The 20269-nt window shown below is 48.3% G+C and overlaps 2 protein-coding genes across 2 annotated transcripts in view; both read right to left on the reverse strand.

Moving 5' to 3' along the window:
• Nucleotides 1-9001, reverse strand: part of LOC144155952 (unextended protein-like) — a 16866-nt gene extending 7865 nt beyond the window's left edge. Inside the window, exons 1-5 of the mRNA XM_077687675.1 lie at nucleotides 8346-9001; nucleotides 6827-8067; nucleotides 3453-3596; nucleotides 3249-3392; nucleotides 1284-1532 (exon numbers count right to left, since the gene is read on the reverse strand). Coding sequence (XP_077543801.1) covers nucleotides 1284-1532; nucleotides 3249-3392; nucleotides 3453-3596; nucleotides 6827-8067; nucleotides 8346-8881 — 2314 coding nt within the window. The 5' untranslated portion in view covers nucleotides 8882-9001. The remainder of the gene's footprint in view (nucleotides 1-1283; nucleotides 1533-3248; nucleotides 3393-3452; nucleotides 3597-6826; nucleotides 8068-8345) is intronic.
• A 3226-nt stretch (nucleotides 9002-12227) lies between these two features.
• On the reverse strand, nucleotides 12228-17131 carry Gcn2 (eukaryotic translation initiation factor 2 alpha kinase Gcn2). Its single transcript, XM_077687674.1, has one exon. The coding sequence runs from the start codon at nucleotides 16836-16838 to the stop codon at nucleotides 12426-12428; it is 4413 nt and encodes a 1470-aa protein (XP_077543800.1). The 5' UTR covers nucleotides 16839-17131; the 3' UTR covers nucleotides 12228-12425.
• Nucleotides 17132-20269: the final 3138 nt, after the last annotated feature.

Raw genomic sequence — 20269 nt, forward strand, 5'->3', positions numbered from 1 at the left:
AACATTTTGTTTAATTATAAACAGAACGAATGCTCAAAGACAGGGTTTGCTTCTCGAACACCTACTGAACAGAAGTATTCTGCTTGCTCCCCTTTTATGCTATGAATCATTACAGAGACCAGAGGGTTTTCTCAGAGTTTCTTAGTAAGTTTACTAGAGAGGAAACTGCACCTGGGAATCCATGTCATCATGGGGGGGTTATGGGAAGACCACAGCTTCTGGCTTGGACTTGGCATGACAATTGGATTCTTAATCGTAATTGAGTGAATCCACAACAATACCTATATTAGTATCTTCTTACACATTAAAAGAAATCGATCTACAATTGAGCAAATTCCTTCATTGGCATTCCCCACATGGTAGTTATAAATGGCGAAATTAAATAGGTAACTTCTCATTTGGTACAAGTGTGAAACAACGGATTAGCACTGTGATCTACCGCATGTCATTTCATGGGATGTTTTTCAATCCGAAAATTTTCGGATAAAGCACCCGAAACGTGTGCTTTGAGTGACACACCAAGCTTCGTGCGGCAGTCTTGGTCTACTTACTGCAGCTCTGCCGTAGGTATTCCACCCGCATTGAGCAGCAAGTCTCAAGAATGGCTTCACCTTGTGGAACATCTACACCTTGCCAGACAGAGGTGTCACAGCTGTGCTGCTTGAAAACGAAAAGTTTGCAGGAACCTCTAGATTCATCTCTCCATAAAACTTCAAATGGATAACGTAATGTCCCCTCACTCATTACGCCACCTGCAGCTTCACTAATCAATGACGTTGCACTTGATTTGATTGTAGGGTTTAATACGCCGACGCAACGCAGGCGATGAGGCGCGCCGTAGTGGAGGGCTCCGGATTAATTTTGACCATCTGGGCATCTTTAACGTGCGCCGAAATCTCAAAGACACGGGCGTTTTTGCTTTTCGTCTCCATCAGAAAAGCGGCCGCTGCGGCCGGGAATCGAACCCGCGACCTCGTGCTCAGCAGCGCAACGCCTTAGCCACTGAGCCACCGCGGCGGGTGACGTTGCACTTGGATATGTGTAGGAATTTCAATGCTCTGAACATGTCAGTGGAGCACACTCTGGTTTTGATTATTGTTTTTCTTCCGGAGGTTAAGACTGTAATGGTGAGACCTGAAGAGTGTCAAGTTTTTGCAGTGTTTGTCAATCGGGAATATTAGGCAAAGCTAAACCCTCGTCAGCCAGCAGAATTTGACTGCCCCTTTTCACGTGCAGTGGCTTCAGTTTCAGCCCTCAGTGGGACACCCTCGCCACATGCTCACCGGGGCTGCGGTAGATGGCGGGAATGCCAAAGGTGCTGAAGGGGCCCGTCTCGAACAGCAGCTTCTCACGGCCCACTGTGACGCTGACGCGGCCCTCGAGCACCAGAACAAAGTAGTCGGCCGGTTGGCCGGCCACATAGATCACGGGGTCGTCGCGCGAGTGCATCTTGATGCTCAGAAAGATGTTCTGCAGCATCAGCCGCCGCAACACGGACTCCGAGATGAGGTTCTTCTTGAATGGCTCCACGGCTGTTCGAGGGAGAAAGGCACACATACATGTAGCCGATTACCGGTAGGAAACGAGGAAGGAACATGCTTGCACCAGACTGCAACCGTACCAGCACGTTTCAAGTCAGCAAAATTTGTTATTGAATATTTGCACGTTCCCAACTTTGTTCTTTCAACACCTGCCGGCAACATTTGGCCTAGATTAGACTGATGCTTGTTCATAATTTTTTTTTCATACGTGTGCAGCTGGAATCATTTGCGCCTTTGGACAGAATACAGTTTTTTCAGGCATACATCAATTCTTCAGGCATTGTAGGCTCTATTGCTCTTGCCTACATTGCCAATTTATTTGTTACCATGTGTTGTGAAAACAATAATGAACACCGCCTATACAGAACATCGCTTACATGTAGTGGCTACACTATAGTTTTAATTATTGAAAAAATAATGTTTTTGTCATTTGTCTGTTTTGCTGTCCAAAACTTTTTTTTCCACCAAAGGAAGAAAAAAAAAAGACTAGGTGTCGCAGGGTTCAAAATGCACAAAAATGAACTCTCAGCCTTTTCACTGCTTAGTAGTCCCAATCTTTTTACTTTTAATAATTGTATAAAGTGACCCTCCTACTTTGTTCTAACAGCTATCATTTGGCTTACACGCATGAAACTTTACGTTGCTATCAGCCTACTGACCAAGGTCATTTTTATCTGCCTATTTTACTTGCCACCAAAAGTGTCAGACCAAACCAAGAACAGGTTCAGTTGTGACACAACTTGCATTTTAAAAGGTAGACATACAGGTTCTAGCCTTCTTACACTCGACTTGTGCTGCCACTGTGCCAAGCATCTCTTTCACAAGGCACGACTAAAGCCCCACTTTTCCACTTAAATTTCGAGAAATCATAAATACAGGGTAGCACAGTAGTCATCAATTGTCGCTTCAAGCGAGGAACTGTGGTTGATGGATTTACGTTGGCATAAATAATACCGCTAGGCAAATTGTTGCAAGTTGAGCTCATCATTGACAAAAATAAAGAGGGCATAAACATGAAGGTCACAGGCCAATGAATCATATCATCCTGTCTAGTTTCCTAGACACTTGCACCAAGTACAGTGCTCCTAATAAGAAAAACGATGAAAAACAACCTCTGCAACTGCCATAGACGGATACTATATCCTTGCATGTGACTGGTTGCATGTGTTGGTTTGCTTACAATATGAACTCAAGAGCATGTGGTACCCCAATGTGAGAAACTCTTCTGCAGCCACTAGAAACAGATCAGACAGGACAAAGTAGATGTATTAATGAAAGATGAAACAGAGTCGCCGATTTTGCCGAACTGGAGCACAAAATTGTTAGCTCTGCTCTAGCGCATATCTAAGCCGGTCAGCGCAGCACAATCTATGGAATACGAGGCCAAACGCAGTTAATAAAGCAACTGCCTCATCTGACTGCTCCCCACAGATGAATAATCAAGTCGTTCATACTGTGGTGTGAAAACCGAAATGTGAACAGACGTCATATTGTGGTTGTCTACGGTTTCGGTGCCGGGCCATTTAACACTTAATGCAAGGCCTGCAAGCTTTAGCTGTCAACTAAGTGGATGAGCTGGAACCTTCTGACAATAAAGTCACCTTCTGATAAACAGTCTCCACAGCGACGCAAGCGCTGCAGTGACAGCATGGTGGCCAGATTTAACCAGTAAGAAGGATGAAATGCCAGCAATGCTGGCTTACTTACAGGTCGCCAAATACTGAAACGTGGCCAGCGCCAACTGCGGTGAGATGATGTGCTTGCCCTGTCGGCCATAGCCGAGCTTGGCAAAATCTGAGAAATCCTGGCGCACTTGGGCTTCTTTTCGCTTTAGCTTTTTTCGGTTGTCCACTGCGATAGGAATAGCAGGTATGAGCGGCCTGCTAACGGTGCACAACCAAACAGACTTACTCAAAACATCCGTCTCGTCAATGATCTCGGACTGCAAGATCTCTTCAATGACGTCCTCCAGGGTAACTAAACCCAGAAGTTCGTAGAATGGGTCACCGTCGCCCTCTGTGTTCACACGACGCACAAAGGCCATGTGGGACTGCCCTGGGGAATAGAATAGGAAGAAAGCATCTGCACCACAGGAACAACTTCAGCCGAATACAGACAGCACGTGCACTGAAGTGGGTCTTCCCTCGCCTGCAGTCTAGCTGAAGCTAACTCGGTGGGGCGGGGAGAATGTGCAAAGGTACACAACCAGATGCAGTCATTTATTCAATACGTACAATGTATGCCTCATGACTACAATACTTTGACATAGGGCTTTGATTGGGTGTGCCTTGCTTTAAACGGGCCATGGAGACAAAATAAAAGTTTGTTTTAGTTAAAAGATTTGGTGTTTCATAGTGCCCCCAGCGCTTGTACGGCAGCAAACGAGACTTTATTCACTGAGAAATTAATGCATTTAAGTTGAAATTTCAATGCTCCCACTAGTTCACGTGTTTCGTGACATCAGCAATGATGTAGCCAGGGCAGGTACTTGCAAAGAATGTTAATTAAGTGTGTTGACTATGGCTGCAGCAGACGACAAAAGGTCTTTCATTGCTTCGTTTACCGTCCGTCCTCTAGATGGCACCACAATACCGCTCAGGCCCACTCTCTGTACTCGCTTTGTTTTTGACCAGATTTGCATATGGCTTATTTTTGTTACGGTTGATAGTAATCATTTTGTCAAACATTGGGTATGCTCGACAGACAGGGTCACATAAGACTATGTCGCTTATGCCAATCGGCCAGTGTCGTGTGAGACAACACCAAAGCGCCGAACTGCGGTGCAGCTATAACAAAAATAGTGCACGCAGAATGCTCTGGTGCTTCTGTGTTTACGTTTGTGTCCGTAACTTCCATTGTTTACCCCACCATTCTTACTGCTATAAAAAGAATATGCATCACATTTAAACGAAAATAGTTTGTTCTGGAAGCTATAAGCTCTGCCTAACTTGTGTTTGCTTTTGCCAGCCTCAGCCAATCACACAGCTGCCCATAATACATCATAGGTTCTAGTGCGGGAAATGGCCATTCTTTTTTCCTAATTATATAACTCATTTTAGTAAAGTTTGCGTTAAAAGTAGTGTCAGTGTTATTCTCACGAGGCAGTCTTTCGAGTGAACCAAACTTTCATTTTTATCTTCATGGCCCCTTTAAATTCAGTGCCCTCTCTATGGCCATACTGCTGCTTGTGGCTTAGTAGCAAGCTACGGGCATATGGGCCGAATACTATATCGGTGCAAGATATGTTTTGTGCGATGATGAAGCAGGACTGCGAAACATGTCAGGTAAAATAAGACACACTCCTGGGCATTCCTTATGCGTTTCTGCAGCATTTTTTACTGTGCTTTTTCACTATAACTTTTTGATGCACAGCAAAAACAAACCCGCTGCAGTGGCACGTATGCAATTCCAGCCGCACTGGATGCTTTTCAGACGCAGGCGAAAAGCAAAAACGCCGGTGGGTTGAGATTTCGGATCACGTTAAAGATCTCCAGGCGGTAAAAATTAATCCAGAGCCCTCCAACACAGCGTGCCTCATAGCCCAGTCGTAGAATTCTGTGCGTTAAACCCCCAAAATTCGAATTTTTGTTTACATCGTAAAGCCCTGTAAATGCCTCCTTGTAATAAGAGATTGCATTGGTTCAGATAAAATTTTTATGTCTTTAAAGGAAAAATGCCGCTGTACAGTACACGGCAAGACTAGACAAGCACATTGTAGCACAGGAAAAGCCTTGGTGATGCCCTTGACACAGATATTACACCGATGTGCCGTCTGAGGCAAATGTTTGCTTTAGGTGATCTCTCTGGCTAGTGCTGCGCATCGTGGTGGCAAAAAACAGCAATTGTTGATTGCTAGCAGGAAATACGTTATACAGCTACTTCTTCAATGCCTCATAAGTGGAGAGAGAGAGAGAGAGAGAGAGAGAATAAACTTTAATTAAATCAAGGAAATGCTTCAGAGAGGCGTCCTCATTCCAGGATGCCTTGAGCTCGGGTCGCGTCGACAGCCCTTTCGATCAGGCGCAGCTGAACTTCGAGGCCGGAGCTGGCCAAGGCTCTCTCCCAAAGCTCCGTGGAAAGGTAGATAAGTGGGGCCTACTGCATTTGCTTTGTACATTAGTTGAATGTTTCAGTCAATTTAAAAAGTGACTCAGATTATAGCAAATTTTTTGTGCTACAGTATCTGGCTCGGTCCCAACTTGTTCACTATGACACAGTTATGTGCTCGCTTTCCGGGCACAGTACTCTCTATTCTATATTACATTTCACAGCCACAGAAAGCTAGGTTATTTTTCTTGAGGGGTGGCCATGAATGTAAAGCCACGATTAGGCAGCAATTTCTAATTTCAGTGCATGCAGAGCGGTGCTGCATTTGTTGAAATAATATCACTGCTCCGAACAGCAGTACTTCCCACCATGTACAAGGCTAATTTGTTTTTCAGTCTGCCAATTACATGACAAATGCTGCCTGACACCTCTGCCAACTGCAAGACCTCAGCACATCTCAGTGTGAACAGTAAGCCACATGGTCAAGAACACAGACCTGCCATTACAAGTGCTTGTCTACTGCAGGTTCTCAAGCAACTAAGCTGACAAGGAAGATAGCCAATGGCAATGTATGTATGAGTGAATGCATTTTAATATTGAAACGGAAACATAGTTTAAACACGAGCTGATTCGTGGTATGAAGTCGTGCAAAAAAGAAATGTAAATTCCAACATGAGTATGATTTATCAGCTTACATTGAAACCAACTCCACAGTTTATTCAGGAATTGTAGACCTGGTTAAGAGTTTCGGCAGCTACCGAATTTCCAGGAGTCAAGTAAGCATTTCTGATGTCTTAAAGTCACACTAGTGTAAATTTTGGTCTGCCTTCCGCACAAAAATTTGCCCTGTGTCCAACAACGGTATTAAACTGCCTTGTCTTAAAACATATTTCTGCTAAGTGAACTTGATAATTCAGCCTGCATTGCTACTAGCCAGCCCCCCTCATTAGCGTGGTTGGCAGAGGGAATAATGCTCTGTACTGCATAAAAACCCAGATTTTTTTTTTTTTTTAACTCAGTAGCTTTGAGGAGTTGAGCCCATTCTAGCATAGTCTAGTGATCACCTTTATTTGGGAAAAGCTTTAATTCACTTTGCAGATATTTACTTCACGTCTGTCAGTTTACCCTGGCTGATTTTCCTCAAGAGCTATCGCGACCTGTCAGAAGGGCAGTCCAACCTAGAGCCACTGCCTTATCCCTCCGTTCATGCATGAGGAAAACAAACGTGAATCTACTACCTTTCTTAAATTCGTTGAGCAAGTTGACGAGTGTTTCGTCTTCGAAGACAAACGTGACCGGATGATTGTAGAACTCGCACAATGTCCGCAGCGGGATCTCGTCCTCGGGGTCCACAAAGGCCAGGTCCTTAATGTTCAACAGTCCCACAACGTTATTGCGGTCACCATCGAATACTGGAATGCGGGTGTAGCCCTGACCTATGATCTGGGACACTGTTTCAAAGTCTAACACGGCCGTGACGGGCAGCATGAACACATCGTCCATACGGGTCATTGCCTCATTGGCAGTCTTCTTCTTGAGCTCCAGTGCTCCGCTGATGATGTCCACTTCCTCGTTCTCCAGCTTGTTATACTCCTGGGTGAGACGTATGTACTGTATCAGCTTCTCCCTGTCGTAGACGTGGCCTATCTCCTCCCCAAGCACCCAGTCGAGGATCTTGGAAATGGGCCAGGACAGGGGAAGTGTGATGGCCATGAAGACCTTGGTGATGAACAGCGTGCGCGCGCCAATCTGCAGCCCGTGGCGGGAGCAGATGGCCTGGGGAATGATTTCGCCAAAGATGACGATGCTGATGGTGGAGACCACGACGGCCACGAGGCCCGAGGTGAGGTCGTCCAGCAGGATGGTGAGCGTGCTGTTGACGAGCACGTTGCCCAGGAGGAGCGAGCAGAGCAGGTAGTTGCCGTGGTTGCGCAGCGGCGCGATCACCTTGGCCCACTTGCGCTCGCTGGGGGTGCCGCACGACTCGATGACGCGCAGCTCCGTCTTGTCCAGGGCCATGAGGCCCAGGTTGAGGCCGCTGAAGAGGCCCGACAGCACGAGCAGGCCTGCCAGAATGATGGCCTGAACCCAGACCGGCATCAGCCGGCCCTGGGTGAGCAGCGTCAGCCAGGGCTCGTCGCCTTGGTGCACCCACTTGACGTCCTCACTGAGGGGCGCCTTGCTGCACACGTAGTAGCGCACACTGGCGCCCGGGAGGCTTACCCGCACGGTCGCCTTGCCACCGACCACGTCGACGGCGTGCGCCACCGCTACTGTAGGCACCTCGTCGCAGGCAGAACCCCTCGGTGCGGCCTCGTGGGTGAACGCGAACGAGCTCTGGTTGGTGAAGCCGGTGCCGAACAGGTGCAGTTCCACCACCGTGCCCGCGGGCACCTGCGTCATCCCAGAATCCAGGGTGGCCACACGCTCGCCGAAAGCCCGCAGGCCCAACACTTGCGCCGTCTCGCCATCGTCCAACCTGCAAGGCAGCGGAGGTGGAACACAAAACGCGCGCGCTGCAGCGCGCTGCAGTGCGCACACGTGCGCGCGACGGAAGCAGCCGCGACGGCGGCGATAAGGCGAACTGCATAAATTTCGGTCGCTACGTGCGGCACACGAATGCGACGTAGCTGCGGTCCGTGCACAGTAAACGCAGTACACGCCAGGTGTTACTTAAACACTGCTCGGAAACGCGCGCGCGCGTGATGTGCCATGATGCCAGGCGGCAAAGAAGCGAAAGTAAACATGTGCACTCACCCAGATTTGGACAGGTTGCGTTTGGGCCTGCCAGGGCCCAAGTTGCGACGCAGCCTGAGCGAGCCTGCGTGCCTCGTCGGCGCGCTGGCGTACATGAGTCGAACGCTCTTCCCCTGGTGTTTCCAACGGCCGCGGTTGCGCGTGCACAGGTAGAGGGGGTCCTGCGAGGAAGACGGGGGAACGACGCCCTGCGCGACGGCATCTCCGTTGCTGTCAGCGCGTACTCGAAGTTGCCGGCCCACGAACAGCCCGCTGTGGCACTCCTGACCGTTTTCCAAGCACTCGCTCGTAAATGCAATCCTGGTCCTGTTGGGCTGCAGCCCCGTGCCTCGGAGGCGCACAGCCACCCGTGAGTTGGGAAAAACTCTGGGAACACGCACGCTGTCAGGGGACCACTCGGTGCACACTGCTTCAATCTTGTCCACGGAAGCAAAATCTTCGCGATCCGCGAGAGACTGACTAATATAAAGGGCGGAGCAGCGACTACAAAGCCAGAGAACTAGAAATCTATGAAGCCCATTTCTAGCAGACGCCATATTACGCTTTTACACCACCAACATTGCAGCAGAATGCAGAGGCGCGTGATGTCGCCACCGTCGCCGCCGCCCGCGCGCTCCTGCGCCCGCTGTCCTCGCGTGCGCTGCTCGCAGCTGCCGGGCGGTGTAGAGCGTTCTCGCCGTCGGAGCTTTGTCGTGCTTCTGGCCCGCTCCGCCACTGCCCGCTCACTGCCATGTGCACCTGAACCTGAACGGCTCCCAGCGTTCCCATGCTTTCCGCCTCGTGCGCGCCGGCGTCGAGTTTCGCCCGCGATCCCAGCCGCGTCCGCTCGCCGCGTGCTGCCGCGCGTCTCACATGGCATTTCAGCGCCTCGCACGCACGCTCGCTTTCGTTTGGCAGCATCTGAGGCGGTCCCACGTTCTCGCTGCGGCCGGTGGCAGTGGTTGTTAAAGAACCGACACGGCTGGCGTCTCGCTGATTGCAGGACATGGCCATAATGCAGCTACCGTGCAGTGTCCGAAAAAAAAAAAAAAAAGGCTGGCGTATCACCCTGCTACGGGAGAAATTTAATTAGGAGTAGGATCATAATCCTGCGACCTACGAGTGTAATCTCGTTAAACGGAAGGTGAAGAGGCCAGCAAGATATTTTCCGTTCAACAAGAGCTCTAGCGAGCAAAGCTCACGTTGCTAAAAAAATGTGCCGTTTTAAATATGTTCCATTCAACAGGAGCTCTAGGCTAACGAAAGCTCACTCTGCTACAAAGGCCTTTTAAATGCAGAGCATTTCTTAGCCTCGCCTCTTCCTGCGTCGGACGGCGTCCACAGCTCCGCGTCCGCAGCAGGTGCGCCTCTCCTCCTTCCCTCCTCTCAACAGCAGCTGGCGCGCGCATGCGTCGTAGTCAGCCCGTTCGCTCCGTCGCGGTCTCGGCGTAACAGGTGCGTGATAGCAGCGCGGTGGGGCGTGGAAGGGCGCGCGCTGCTTGCGCATGCGCGCTCGCTCTCCCCCCCGTACTGCTCTCCCTCTACTGCGCGCGCTGCAAATATAAAGCGGCTAGCGGTCGCTCGTGCTTCAGTCACTGCGTTGCTCCTTCCTTTCTTGGTTGACGCTCGCTCCACCCTAACGCGACTTTACTCGACGTGAGCGGCCGCGTCGGAGAGTAGGCTGGCTCCGCGGAGCCCTTGCTTGCTCTCTCTGCAGGAGACTATCCAATAAAGTTGTTTCTCTCTCTCTCTCTACCCCAAACCAACACCAACGTAACTACGACCCAACTACCCACCCTAACGCGACTATACGCGGCGTTAACGACCCCCAATGCTCTGCATTTTAAATACTCGTGTTCCCCTCGCGGGAAGGCGCGGGAATTTTTTTTTAATTGAATGGAGATCTATACTAAATATTGAAAAACTACATTAGCAGTGATCGACGTAATAAAAGGAATACTATAAAAGGAGTTATTAGAGTGTTAAATGCACTTATCATTCAACTGGAACAATCAAGTGGCTAGCTTGGGGCTACACCACTACGATTGCATGTTTCTTGGTGATGGCTTTGGTCAGCTGCTGCCAGTCCAACAAACAATGCCCTCTGACGTCATAAGGTCCCGGTGAGAAAGTGGCTAGCACGTTGCCACTACTTCATCTGTTTTCCTTAATATCTAGATTATTTTTTCAAAGTTCACATTAAAATTGATATTGCGGCAGTTGGGACAACGCAGCCTTTTTAATGAATCAAACTTGGTATGCTGCATTCATGGCCCCTTGAAGTTCTTCTTGTTTAACGAGGTTCCACTGTATGTGTGTGTGTGTGTGTGTGTGTGCATGTATGTGTGCAAAAAGCATGCACAATACCGCTGAAAAAATTTTACGAAGGTGATAGGATGGTAACGATAATTTGGGGACGATTGCCTTACTGTCGCGTTAAGAATGTACAGGATCAAGTGTTGCTAAACAAATGCCTGCAAAAAATTTATGCTTCGTATATTACGTGGGACATGAAAATTAATTTTGATAAATTGGCTTACGTGACCGCATCTAACAAAAAACTTCATTGCTCTTTAACTACAGAATACACAATAGTCCACTTCGACATGCTAGTAAGCTTCAGTATTTAAGGGCCACAATCACACACAATTTGAATTGGAACAAGTTGAAAGTGCTACATTTGAGGTAAAGCTCAAGGCGCACAAAATAATTGTGCACATGCTGGAACACGGGGTATGGTCTCGGACCTGCACCACTTGGGTTTCATAAGTAAATTGAAATGCATTCAAAGGCTAGTCGCATGATTTATCTTTCCCACTTGCCGAAGAACACAGCCGGTAATTGCGGTATCTTTTGCTGGTTTTCCCTAACTTGCAATGTACAGAAAAACAGCGAGGTTCAAATTATTGTACTTTCAAGCAGAACAGCCTTGATGCAGATGTATGTGCTGAAACACACACAATTGAACCATTTCGGTGTAAACTGGCATTACGTGTTTTCTGAACGCACTGTTTTCTAAATGTGTAACTGGCATTACGAGTTTGTTGGAAATTCTTATTTACACACACCTGTAACAGCCTGCAAGGAGTAACACTATTGGGAATAAACAAAAAATAATTTGAAAAATCAGGAAATGCAAAGCCCAATAACAAACGGTCACATGATCAAAAGTGCTTCATTAGGCACAAAAATGTGCACAACTGGGTTTCAACCACATCATTATGGCTCTTTGACAGGGCTTCACCGAGTGTGCTCATTACTTAAGTGTATTATAAATAATTGTGTAAATGGGCAGCCCTCCCAAAACAAAATATGAAATAAGCTTCACAGCTTATGATCAAAGCTTAAGAGAAACTTTCCTGCCCCTGGGCCCCCAGACATCAATGCTACATGCAGTCATGCCCATTATGGCCCCGACCATCACTCATATTCAAGCCATAGGAAAGTTTCTCTACAGCTTTGACCATAAGCTGTGGAGCTTATTTCATATTTTGTTTTGAGAGGGCTGCACATGGCCCAGTGTATGAATTCTGCCGGTTGATCTGGCGAGGGTGAAAAAATTCCAACAGAGTCAGTAAAACCTAAACATCCACCAAAACACAATCAGTTCTGCTTGAATCATCAAGACAACACAACGTACTCTACTGCTGAAAAACTTGATCAAGACAACCAATGACATGCAAACCTGTACACACTTGGCCAGTGGAACTCACTGTTCATTCAACTGAAGTTTCACACATGCATTTCTGCCACATCTAGTGGCCGCGGCCTTGACTTTATAAGATTGTACTTTAGGAGGCAAATTACCGCTTGGAGCCACCAGTGGTAACCAGCACAACTGGGTACCACTCGAGACAGTCTGCCATGCAACACCCACATTATTTCAAATTGCACACTACAGGACAGGGATGCAAAAAATGATTTATTTCCCAGAATCTCGTGGCAATCTAAAATAAACACATGGCTAGAAGTGAAGTGACATTTAACATGGTGACTAGTACACAGTAAACAACAAAACACAAGTGAATGTTTGCAGGCAAGCAACTCCTTTGGCGAAGTGTAACACAGCATAAACAAGCCATGTTGCAGTGGACACCCACATTAGGCCCTGGATGGGACCACAACCACTTTGTAGGTATTGTCTTGCAGTGCATATAACACAACAATCGTCCTCTTAATCTCAAATACAAGGCTGTAAATTTTTTCTGTTAGCAGAAGCAGTTGCTTCTTACACCGGGGGTGCTTTTCCACCAGAGCAGTGACACTGCTTTCGTAACTGCGCACGTCAGCTTCCACAACGAGCAGGGCAACAGCCGAGCGCAAGACATCGCCAGTTAGCTCAACTGCTACCACATCGAGCAGAGAAACCTTCCCCAAAAACCCTTGGGTAAGTGGTGCTAGTTGAGCTACAATTTGAGATTCGTACCTTCGTTTGTTGCTGGTGGTCACCTTTTCAGCCACACAGAACACAATCCGCAATGTGGCAGAACTGGAATTAAATTCTTGCTTCGGCTGCTCAGTCGGCGCAGTTTTATCAAAGAACTCGCACAGCTCCGACACAGACAGCCTTTTTTCGGTGAAACGATCCTTTTCCAGGCTGCGCAGCCTGAGGTAGCCAGGTTCACTTTCCTTCAGCAGGGCCAGATGGGGGACAAAGTTTTCTTTGCAGAAGGAGTAGGCTTCATCGACGCCATCCTGCGGTGCCATGAGTGCCGAGACGTCCATGTTCCACAGTCGCCCCATGAGTGCGAGCTCCTGGTCTCGTAGTGAAGGGGACATCTCGCCGACACCAAGAACGCACTGCACCAAAGGTTGCACTTCACCATCCTCTGCCAGTGCTTGCACAATTCTCTCAACAGAAAAGCTGATTCCCACAGCGGCCAAGTCACGTTTCGCACCGGCCACAGCAAAAGAAGCCACCAGTTTGTCATAACGCCCGCCCACGGCCAACAAGTCACGGCCTTGGCGACGTATTTTCCTGCGAGACTGGCAAGCGATCTCAAAAACTATACCCGAATACATGCGCTCATCACAGACAAGGCAAGGCACAATGACCACGGGCAACTGTAAGGCCACGGCAGAACACAACTGCAGAACTGCCTCAAGATCATGCAACGCCTGACGGGCAAGGGCAGCTGCGGGACCCTTTTGACGCACAACAAACCGGTACATGGAAGAGACCTTTGAAAAATTGTCTTCCACCTCATAGAACTGGGTAATAAGGGCCACGGCTTGGTCTCCCAAATTCAATGCATCAAGCTCCTGCTGAAGCTGAACCTTAGATGAAGTTTGAACAGTGCGCAAGACTGCAAACACCTGTGGCCACTTGCTCTCGGGGACACCACAGTGCAGAAACAGGGACTGCAGAAGCCCAGTGTGGCCCATACGAATGCTGTAGCATCGAGCCTGCAACTGAGGAAATTCAGCCACTACTTCACTTCCCACACAAAGAACTTCAGCGCAGTATGTCAAGGCACTCTGATGGTTGGGACCAACAACATCCAACGCACATTCGTGCAGTTCTCTGGGATGACAGCCAAATACCTTTCGTGAGCGGTACACTTTTTCAATTGTGTATCGCCTCAGTGACACTGCATCACTGCGTCTAGCTACGTAGCGTGCAAATGGGACCCGCATGTTGTGAGGAAGTGACACAATCAACCCCCCATGGTCCATGAAATAAACCTTGCTGTCATCTTCCTCGCTTCCCAGGCATTTTGGGAGCAGTGTAGGAATGACCAAGGGCAGGGCACCATGCTTCAGCAGGACACGCTCCAAAGATGTCCTCACATGACGAAGCAGCAGTGCTGCCTGAGGCGACAGGTTACCCTTGCGCATGTCCACGTCATAGGCGTAGTCCTGGACAGCACTGGCCTCTTGCTGGAACAGCGAATTGATCAAATGCTTGTAGGCTTTACTCTGCGGGTTTGAGACGGTGTGGTTGAGCACCTCTGTTGCCTGGGCTTCCTGCAGGTGCGGTGGTGGAAGCTGGGGCGAGCTGAGCAGTTCCGCTGCACTGGGTCGCTGCGATGGATCGTGATGCAGCAGCCACCGTATCACACTGGTCTGCTGGCTCGTTAGCAGCTCACCGGCCTCGCTCGGAAGACTGACGGAGGGAAGCCGCAGGTTGGCCAACAGTTTCACTCGTTCCATGGCGGTGCTGGGAGCTGGCCAGCACATTTCGAAAAGGATGATGCCCAGGCTGTAGATGTCCACCTTCTGGCTGTAGATGACGCGGCCACCGGTGGACACGAAAAGCTCCGGCGCTGTGTACAGCGTCGTGCCCACACGTCCCGTCAGGCTGCCAGAAGTGGGCTGGTCGGCATGCTCGGGTGCCTCGGACGTCTCGGCCCGCGACAGCAGGGCAGTGGTCGCCAGCCCAAAGTCGCCAATTTTGACGTGGTCGCTGGAGTCGAGAAAAATATTCACTGGCTTGAGGTCCCTGTGTATCATGCCTTGCTGGTGGATGTGTGCTAGGCCCTCTATGACCTCCCTGAAAAGGCGCCACATTCGGCTTGGCTCCCTGTGCAGGCCGTTGTCGATGGCAGTGCGCAAGGTGCTCTTTTCACAAAATTCCATCTGGATGAACATAAACTGCCGTGTTTGGATCACAGTCACTGGTTCCTCGGACATCACAGACTCTGCTTCTCCACTGCCTTCAAAGACAACATTGTCACTTGATGAAGACTGGCCGAACGCACCCCCGAACATGTTGTCCGAAGAGCTCGAGTCCTCCTCGGCATTATCTCCTGGCATGCTCCAGTCATGTGAGTTACCCTTAGCTGATTCCGTACTCACACCAGAGGATGCTAGGGCTTCAGGCACTTGCTCAAGGGTTGTGACCTCAATCCAAGAGTTGTAGTATCGGACAACATTTTCATGGTTGAGCCTAGACAACAATTTGACCTCTCTCATTATCTTGCGATTGAGAACCTTGCTGGATGGATTGAGCTGAATACGCTTGATGGCATAGACGCAACGGTCAAGCTTGTTGCGCACTTTAAAAACATCTCCAAAGCCGCCTCTTCCCAACCAGCGGAGGACTTCGAACTCACCTTGAAGGCGCGAGTGACCTGCAGTGCTCAGTGCACAGGTTTCCGACTCATCTGGTCCCTCATCGTTAAGAGGCTCAGTTTCCATGCTGGGGCCCTTGCCCAAGAGAAAAGGATGGCTCAAGAGTTGCTCGCACAACCAACGATCTTGCTCCTGTGGGGCCAAGCAACGCTCAAGGAAATCTCTCGCGTCCAGCGACAAATTGCTGGGTATATCTGTGCTGGCTGCATGTTCGCCGCGAAGCAGGGATAGCAGAACTTTACCCAGCTGCAAGATGTCATTTTTCTTTTTAGACTTGCTCATGGGCCCCAGGTCGTAGCAGGTGGGCAAGCACAGGTCTGCAATTTTCCTTGGAATGCTGAAATCTGCAACCTTTATGACACCAGAATTGTCAACAAAAATGCTAGATTCTTTGAGATCTTTGTGCACAACAGAGTTGCAGTGGAGGTAGTGCAAAGCCTGAAGAATACCGACTGTGTAGTTCCGTAGGAGGGCTAAGTCAACTGGAATGCCTTGTGCTATGAAGGAGCTTAGCGGGCAACCTTTGACAAATTCCTGTAGAATGTAAAAGACGTGTGTCTCGGGAATATACAGGCTACCTATGTAGTGGACTAGATTAGCATGCTTTAGCCTCGTGAGGGTCTGCAGTTCTTGCTCAATAGTCGCCACGTGATAGTCTGTTTTCAGCGTCCACTGAACCACACACACAAGTTCTCCAGTGGCCGAGTCAAAGCCGCCGAAGGTGACGTGTCCACGTTCGCTGTGACCAAGACAGCTGCCCTTTTGCACCGTGTGCTCCGTCATCTTGGACTGAAAACTGAGCTTTTCCGGCTTGTAGGGGCAGCACTGGCCGCGTTCTTTGCAGTCCGCAGCGGTGACGACCTTGGAGATGGTGCGTCTCCTTCTCGCCTCTACCTTCATCTCCTCGCGGTGACGCAGTATTTCGCGCTCGAACGCCTCCCTCTGCTTCTCATCCTCAAGCCGCTGCTGGTCAATCTGCTGCTGCTGTTCCCACGCCTTCTCCGCCTCTTGCCTTTCTTTGTTCTTGAGCATTTCGTCGTAGAAAGAGCCCCGTTCGGGCGCATTGTGCTGTCGTAGAAACCACTGCACGTGCTGGGCAAGTTCGAGCACCATGACTTCTCCGACAAGCTGCTTTTTCAACTCCTGAAGATCTTTTCTAAGCTGGACTAACACTTGGTTCGACAGTCCTTTCTGATTGCAGACGTCGACATACGGCACGTCATTCGGATACTGGCTACCACACCTGACGTGAAGGTCCACTTGCACGTGTGCTTCGAAGGGACCCATACTTTGCTGAGGCCTCAGAGTGAGCAGAAGCTCGGGTGGGCGCCAAGTTTTCCACTTGTCATGCTTCCGCAGGTCCCTGACGTCGTCCAGAAACATTGACTGAAGTACTTTCACTTCATTCTCTTGGCGCTCTTTGAGGTCCTCCTCTTCCATCCTAGGAGCTTAGTGGTTCGCAGTCACCTCGCCTCGCCAGTTCGGTGACAGTTGAATCGCCGGACATGCTTTCCAGGGTTACGATCACGACGAACAGCACTGGTGCAGCGTGTGTCACACTTCACGACGCCAGAAAACGCAGCCACAATTGTAAACAAACTTTTCAAACGCAGCACGCGTGCTGCAGTGAATGCATGGACGTGCGGTGCGCAAGCCGAACCGCTGTTTTCACGTCTACGTGTCTACGTCCTGCGTTCATGTGACACGCGCATCTTGATTGGATGCCGTGATCTGCTGCGGGAACTTTAAAAACACCGAAGTGGCATTCAACTCAGAGTTGCTTTAAATACTTTATCGTGGTGTTATTTACTAGTTCTTAAAGTGACACTAAAGGCTCATTAAATCTTTATTTAAAGAAAAAATAACTTTCAAAACCCTTGCGGCATTTGTTTGGTGGACGACGATGCTTTGTTCGTTTATAACTGAGTAATTACAGCTTGTATTTGCTTTTTTGGCTCCCTTGTCACTCCGATTTTTTCGTGACGTAGAAACGTACGTCACGAAGTGCGCCAACCAGCCCCAACCTAACACCGTACAAGTGCGCCAAGCGACTCTGTGAGCTGTTGCCACCGAGGATAAAGTGTTGAAAATACAAAACGCAGTTGGTGGCAGTGGTGATGAGCAACGCTGGCGGCCGGCTTCGACGCATGTCTGATTGCGTGCATGATATGGTGACTTTCACCGCTGGCTGTTCTGTGCTTGCGCACTTGATTGTCACCGCATAAAGCTCCTTTGTGCGCTCATGCACCACGGCAGAACACTGTACGGAAATCGAAACCGGCATAAGCATACCGACCACAGGTTTTTTTTTTTTTTTTTTTTTTTTTTTTGTCAATTCAGACTGTTCAGATCAGCTCCGTATTTTTTGGCACACAGAATTTCTATTGTGAGAGAAATTTTCAACTGCCTCCGAAATGCTCAAAACCGTTCTGATCAGGGCAGTCGTGCCAAAAATAAAGTTCCGCACGCAGGAAAGGAACCGATAATATAGCCCAGAATCACAATAGAACTGGTCATCAGGACTTTTATTATACTCGGGTACAACTGAAGATTGATTGATTGATTGATTGATTGATTGATTGATTGATTGATTGATTGATTGATTGATTGATTGATTGATTGATTGATTGATTGATTGATTGATTGATTGATTGATTGATTGATTGATTGATTGCAGGATTTAACGCGCCGACGCAACGCAGGCGATGAGGCGCGCCGCAGTGGACGGCTCCGGATTAATTTTGACCACCTGGGGATCTTTAACATGCTCCGAAATCTCGTACACACGGGCGTTACGGGTACAACTTAAGAACGGCAACGATGATTGATGATTGCTATTGGTTTCCCCTTTGTTACGGGGTGATGACGTCTCATCTTACCAAACAGGACTAATATACCTATGTTTTATACTTTTGGTTTAATACTAGCTCTGCTTAGGGCAGGCACAAAACACTTATTAGGCACAAAATACTTTTTTTTGTTTCTGTTACAGGTGGTAACTGTCCTAGGCAATATTCCCCTGTCTGCTTTTCGTCCACCGCCATTCTGATCTTCTTTTTGTCGCATCGACAGCCTTGAAGTTAACTTAATCCTAGGGCTTCTGGGAGCCAAATATTTCCCTCATGTAGATTTGGATAGATACCCATTCTAACAATATGTGCCGCATAGTTTCTGTTTCTTTTCCGCAGACCACGCATACCCCATCATTTTGTGAATACTTCCCCACAAAGCTCTTAGTTCGCAAGCAACCTGCTCTAGCCTCAAAAAGCAAAGCACTTCCCTGGGAATTATCGTAGAAATTTTCCTTTCTGATGTCCAATTTCTCCGCCCTGTACATCTCTAACGACGTTTTAGCTTCCATTATTTCTCTCCATTTATCCGTTTCCATCTGCCTTGCCTCTTTTTGGTTACCTTGGCTGTTTTGAATTCTCCACTGTTCTTTCCGTATTTCATCGTTAGCCGTCTAGTCCTTCTTAACCACTGCGTGTACACGCTTTTCATGTATAGGTACCTAAAAACTTCAGCTGTCCACCTACGTTGATCTATTGCTGTCAACCTCCCCTCAAAACATATTTTACTCTGCGCTTCTCGAACTTCAAACGACGCCCAGCCCATATCTCCCTGCACTGCTTCGTTAGTTGTTTTTCCATGCGCGCCTAAGGCCAAACGGCCTACTGTTCTCTGGTTCACTTCAAGACCTTATAGAACGTCTGATTTTAAGCATACAGCATTCGCAAATGTGAGACCCGGAACCATTACTCCTTTCCACATTCCTCTCACTACTTCATATTTGTTATACCCCCACAGAGCTTTATGCTTCATTATAACTGCGTTTCGCTTTCCCTTACCCTTAAGTTGCTCCTCGTGAGTTCTTAAGTAGTTATCCCCTTCGGTTATCAACACTCACAAATATTTATATTCCTTCACTCTGGGTAATTCGCCATGCTGGATAGACACTACGTCAGCGGTAGTGTCATTGAAAACCATTATTCCCGATTTTTCTGCGCTAAAATTTAAACCGAGGTCGGTGGCTTCCTGGCCGCTAATATTTAAGAGCCTTTGCATATCGGTCTGGTTATCAGCTAAGAGAACAATGACGTCTGCGTATAACATTTCCGGAATACGCTGTTGTACCACTTCGCCTTGCAGCATATACGTTAGGTTGAACCCTATCCTGCCATGTAAAGCATAAACAGTATTGGGCTGAAAGGGCATCCCTGTTTCAGTTCCCTATGGGTGTTGACCTGCTGGGCGCATTTCTGTCCTTTCCATGTAAGGTGCACTCTATTATCTTTATAGATTGCAGCTATAAGGAACTGTATTAACTCGTCATCTAATCCCCGGAGTTTCAGCATTCTCCACAGCAGTTCTCTGCTTAGGTTGTCATATGCCCCTTTAATGTCCAAGAACGCAATCCATAATGTTCTATTCTGCGCTTTCGTAATTTCAACGCATTATCACGAACAAACAAGGTTTTCATTTTCTTCCATCCATGCTTGAATTTATGATTTTATCGCCTGCATTACGAATCTATACACCACTGACGTTACTGTAAGGGGTCTGTATGAATCAATGCTTTTTGAGTGAGTGGTTTTTGAGTAAGTGGTCTGTATTAACCAATGCTGTATGAATCAATGCTGCATGAATCAATGCTGTATGCCTTTATATATTAAACTCATCCTACTTTCTAGCCAGTCCTCCGGTGTTTGCTTGGTTTGTATGACCTTATCTATTGCCCACATAAACGATGCCTCCAGTTTTATACCAGTTCTTTTTGCCTCTCTATGTTCTCGCGACGCCATTTTTCGCTGGCCTATAGCCTCTTTTATTTCCTTATTCCACCAGTTGCATGGGTATTCCGTCCGGACCCA

This window comes from Haemaphysalis longicornis, unplaced genomic scaffold (assembly GCF_048455015.1).
Source record: "Haemaphysalis longicornis isolate Haplotype H1 unplaced genomic scaffold, Haemaphysalis longicornis Haplotype H1 scaffold_1, whole genome shotgun sequence".
NCBI classification, from domain to species: domain Eukaryota; kingdom Metazoa; phylum Arthropoda; class Arachnida; order Ixodida; family Ixodidae; genus Haemaphysalis; species Haemaphysalis longicornis.

What these genes read in the sequence shown, in the direction of transcription:
- Gcn2 (XM_077687674.1), bottom strand. Translation starts at nt 16,838, where the DNA reads ATGGAAGAGGAGGACCTCAAAGAGCGCCAAGAGAATGAAGTGAAAGTA.